At 39.1% G+C, this 4,933-nt stretch overlaps 1 protein-coding gene across 1 annotated transcript in view; it reads left to right on the forward strand.

Moving 5' to 3' along the window:
• The window catches only part of SCIN (scinderin), a 95,592-nt gene that overhangs the window by 62,159 nt on the left and 28,500 nt on the right, over positions 1 to 4,933 (forward strand). The window contains exons 4-6 of the mRNA XM_012638740.1: positions 41 to 129; positions 880 to 1,095; positions 3,638 to 3,759. Coding sequence (XP_012494194.1) covers positions 41 to 129; positions 880 to 1,095; positions 3,638 to 3,759 — 427 coding nt within the window. The remainder of the gene's footprint in view (positions 1 to 40; positions 130 to 879; positions 1,096 to 3,637; positions 3,760 to 4,933) is intronic.

Genomic DNA, 4,933 nt, shown 5'->3' on the forward strand with positions numbered 1-4,933 from the left:
TGTCTGAAGTTCTGTCTTTTTAATTTACGTTGTATTTTAGGTAAAAATGCTAATGCCCAGGAGAGGAAGGCTGCAATGAAAACAGCTGAAGAATTCCTACAGCAAATGAATTATCCCACCAATACCCAAGTATGTGTGAAAATGAAATGGCTAGAAAAAACTTTAAAGCACGGGAGCTCATGACATCTCCACAAAATTTATGAAAAAAACTGGTTTATGTATATGAAGTCATGTATATGTAGTCATTCTCCACTTGAATGTGTGCAATCTTATGTCCCATGTCCCTAGTACTTTACCTGTGTGGAGGATAGAATTTTGCAGAAACTGGAGATCAGGCCTTCCACAGGGCCGCCCTCCCATTCACTTCCTCCACAGTCTTTCATTCAAGATAATAAACTACAGTTGAATTAACTAAGAGCACTTATCGGTTATGCCTTAGAGCAAGTTGTGCAGACCCAGATAATATTTGTCTTCATCAAGATCAACTTAGACACCGGCTAATTACTCTTTTCCTTTCTGAATCTCTCAGCCTCATCTACTCTCTTCATTTTTATGTCCTGACACAATGAGATAATTTCTTCCGGGTCACAGATCTCTTGTGAACCTAATGTAGAAAGACAGACTTATTTGACTGCGGTGGTAAGATATGAAAGAACTTTATTTTTATTTCAAACATTCAAATTCAGTGGCAATTACTTTAGCTTTGAGGAAAAACATGGTTGTATTATTTTAGCTTCATAGCTTCTAAGTTTTACATCTGTAATCACAGAAACCATTATAATCTTTTCATTTCCTTGGTACTTTCTCCACTACTAGATTCATATTTTTCCCTCAATCTCTTATTTTTCTGTTTATTATTATCATTATTTTAAATTTCAGATTCAAGTTCTTCCAGAAGGAGGCGAAACACCAATCTTCAAACAGTTCTTTAAGGACTGGAAAGATAAAGATCAAAGTGATGGCTTCGGAAAGGTCTATGTCACAGAGAAAGTGGCTCAAATAAAACAAATTCCATTTGATGTTTCAAAATTACATAGTTCTCCGCAGATGGCAGCACAACACAATATGGTGGATGATGGTTCTGGCAAAGTGGAGGTATTTACCTGTTTCCGTTTTGTTTTTATCAAGCCCATTTAAGCCAGTTTATGTAGAAATATTAAAATAACTTCAGGAAACTACAAACATTTTAAAATGTGAATTTTGCTTAGTAATAAAGGTGGTCCAAGACTATATACTAACACAGAATTTAAAGCTGGAAGATGTGTTATCTGACCTTCATCCCATTTTACCAATGTCTATGGTGAGAGCCCAGAAAGTGAAATTTGTGGAAGACCACCTATTAATCATCTTAGAGACTTGACGTGGAACCCAGACATTTGGTTACCTGGTGGAGAACTGTTCTTTCTCTGGAAAAGTCCATGTTTGGGATTGTCCATTAAGGGTGTGCCAACTGCACCATCCACTGTCAGTTTTTCTTTCCCCCACACATGGGGGGAATTCATGAAAGCAAATTGGTCATGAGTATGTGCTAAAAACACAGATATTTTTAGAGCATTGGAATTGAGTTTGTTGATTATTCCATTTTAGGCAGACATTGCTAAAAATCCCATAATCGTTCTCCCTAAATCATACTCAATCCACTCTTGAATCGTCTAGCTTAATGAGAACTGGATGATGTCACTCTACATTTTAAAATATTTTGATGGTTCCCACAGCTTTCCTGAAAACATCCATCTTCACCTAGGCCAGCGAGGCCTTCCATGATTTGACCCTTGCCCTCCTCTCAGCTTCACCACTCTTCCGCTCTGCCATCTGGCTAATGTTCCCACACTTCCTTGGCAACTCAGTTAAATCACAGGCCACACTCTGAGAAGGCTTTCCTCAGAGCTGAAATGACCTTTCTTTGTGCTCAACCGATAGTGATATTTTTCACAGAATTTATCATATAAGTGCCACAGAATTGTTCCTTTACTTACATGTTTCTCTCGTCAGTCCCTTGAGGACAGGAATTAAATAGTTTATAGTTCTAGGTCTTAGCACAATGCTTAGACCAAAGTATATGGTCAAGAAATTTGGGAAATAATTTTTCCTCTTTTCAAAGACATGAGTGTGATTCTAACGTGCACAGAGGTTGGGGAGTGGGACATGCCAGGGGAGAAGGTCACAAATGTCCCTCATGGCTGTTGTGGGAGGGATTATAAACTTCCAGGTGTGGGTCTGGCTCCTGCTCTGACATCCTTTCTGGAGCTCAGCACAGATGACACAGCCAGAGGGCTCTCGTGGCAGGCTTGGTTCCCAGCATTGGTTATGTCCCAGCTGCAATCCCCATCTCAGACCACAGCATCTCTGAAAAGTCCTCCTGTGCCACCCTAGGGCTGCTGAAATTTGGGGGCTCTCTCTAGGCTCTTGGGTGTAAGGAGGCCACACTGTCATTTCTCCTCCACTCACTGGAATGGTGTAGAAAGGCATCTCTGTGACAGCACTGCACTGCTGCTCTCCGCGGGCTCCTCCCAGATTTCAAAACAAAAGATGTGCCCTGCCGCTCCCCAGGACCCAGGAAGGAGGAGGTGTGTGTGCGCACAGGTGTGCACACACAGTGCCTAGCAGCCTCTCACTCATTTGTTATTCTCCTGTTTCACCTACAATTCTCCTCTCTGCAATTTAGAGAGTCTTTAATCTGTAATGAAGACGATGAGATGGAATAAGTGTGGTTCTGTCTGCTTTTATCCCTTGATGTTTGTTTTCAATCTTATGCCTGGATGGCACCTTTTAAAAATAAAAGTCATGTTCTTGGCATCTACCTTAGCCTATTCAGGCTGCTATGAAAGAAATACCGCATAGACCAGGGGCTTAAACAACAAGCATTTATTTCTCACAGTTCTGGAGGCTACCAAGTCCAAGATCAAGGTTTTGATGGGTTCCGTGCTTGGTGGCAGTCCACTTCTTGGTTCATAGATAGCTGTCTTTTTACTGTGTCCTCACATGGTGGAAAAGGAGCTTGAGAGTTCTCTGATTATCGGGGCACTAATCCCATCATGAGGACTCTACCCTCATGACTTTGTTACCTCCCAGGGTCTGTATCTCCTAATACCATTGCATTGGGGGTCAGGATTTCAACATGAATCTTGGGGGAACTTGAACATTCATTCCATTGCAACGTCGTTATTATTTGGTCACAGTCTACCAATTCTCACCTAGGAAAATAATAGTCTCATGTATTACAGCACAAGGAAAAAGAAAAAAAAATGCTATTTCACAACTGATGAAAACATTTTTCTATAAAGTTGAGATATATTTCTGAGCTAAATATTGCAGCTTTTTATTCCACTAGAATGGTTATTTTCACTGATGTATCAAACAATATACATAACAATATATATTTATTAATCAACAGGCTCAGAACTGAGCTGTAATAAATATTATGGAGAAAGCAAAAGAAATATAAAAGCACTTAAAAAAGTCAACAAATTGTCAAATTGATAAAAATTTATTTCCTTTGCTTAATTTGTAATCTAGTTAAAAAATAATTTAAAAGTTGTTTAATGTTAGATTTGAGCCAAAAATTATTTAAAGCTTATGAAAAGTATTATTAGATCAAGAAAATTTTAATTTTGTATGTATATTTCATTTCTTTCAGATTTGGCGTGTAGAAAGCAATGGTAGGATCCCAATTGACCAAGACTCATATGGTGAATTCTATGGTGGTGACTGCTACATTATACTCTACACTTATAACAGAGGACAGATTATCTACACTTGGTAAGTTTACTTCTAGCAAAGATCTCACGTTCCACAGGGGCCAGATATTACTCCAAAGTATTAAATTCCATGCAGTATGGGGCAAAATAATCATATAGTTACCCCAGAGAGATTTGTGTAGCGTGCATGTAGTATTTCCCTTTGACATGATTTTGACTATGTTTGTAGCTGCTGTCCACAAGCAGGAGGAGTTACATAAAAATCATCCTATTGAGTCTAGGAAAAAAGTTTTACTGTCCTAAACAGTAATGTTCTCGTAGTGGATTTGTAGTTGAATATCTCATCTTATATGCAGGGTAACACTCCAGTGTCAAGTGTTGGGTACTATGTCTTCTTATTGTAAAATTCGCAGAGGTCCATCCTTACTGAAGCTGCCAAGGTGCAATGAGGCAAACCCTTTAGGGGATATGATTTGGGATTCCATTCCATACTCCAGAGACCTCAAATTGATGCATCCTTATTCTTTGCTTACATTAAATTCACAATAATGGAGAAAATATGCCATCGTATACACATCTTACATGGTTTTGCATAATGACTTGAGTTAATTGAAGTTTAGGTTTACTTAGAGTCAATAACACTCTACTCAAAGAGGAAATAGCCAGATGTCCAACCAAGTAATTTAAGGGTCTACACCAAGATGGGCTATTTCAAGGGATAGGGATTCTGCAACAAATCATATAAGGTGTAATTCTCTTTTTATTAAGCAAATTAGGTAAAATAGAATATTGTTATGAAGACTGAAAAAAAGAATATAATTCTCAAAAAAGATCTTAAAGCTGAGAAATGTGGGTGGAAGTTACAAGGCCAGGGCAAGATACTACCTTAGCCTACATGGTGATGGCAGCCTTTAATAGGCGTATTGGATATACACATATTCAGGCAGGGCTCTACTGACATGGTGATTTTTCTCTTTGGTGAGCCTCATATGCGAAATATTCATTCCCATGGTCTGGCCATGTACACTGCTCAGTGCCTTTGAGCCCCAACCAAGTTCAGGAGATGGGATGATACCCAAAGGGTGGTCTGGAAACCAGAAACATCACTGTCACGTGGGAGCTTGTTAGAAATGGAGACTCTCAGGCTCCACCTTTGACCCACTAAAGTAGAACCTACAGTATAGCAAAGTCCTCAGGTGATTCATAAGTACTTTAATGATTGACAGGCACAGCCT

Source organism: Propithecus coquereli, unplaced genomic scaffold (genome assembly GCF_000956105.1).
Source record: "Propithecus coquereli isolate 6110/MARCELLA unplaced genomic scaffold, Pcoq_1.0 Scaffold133, whole genome shotgun sequence".
NCBI lineage: Eukaryota > Metazoa > Chordata > Mammalia > Primates > Indriidae > Propithecus > Propithecus coquereli.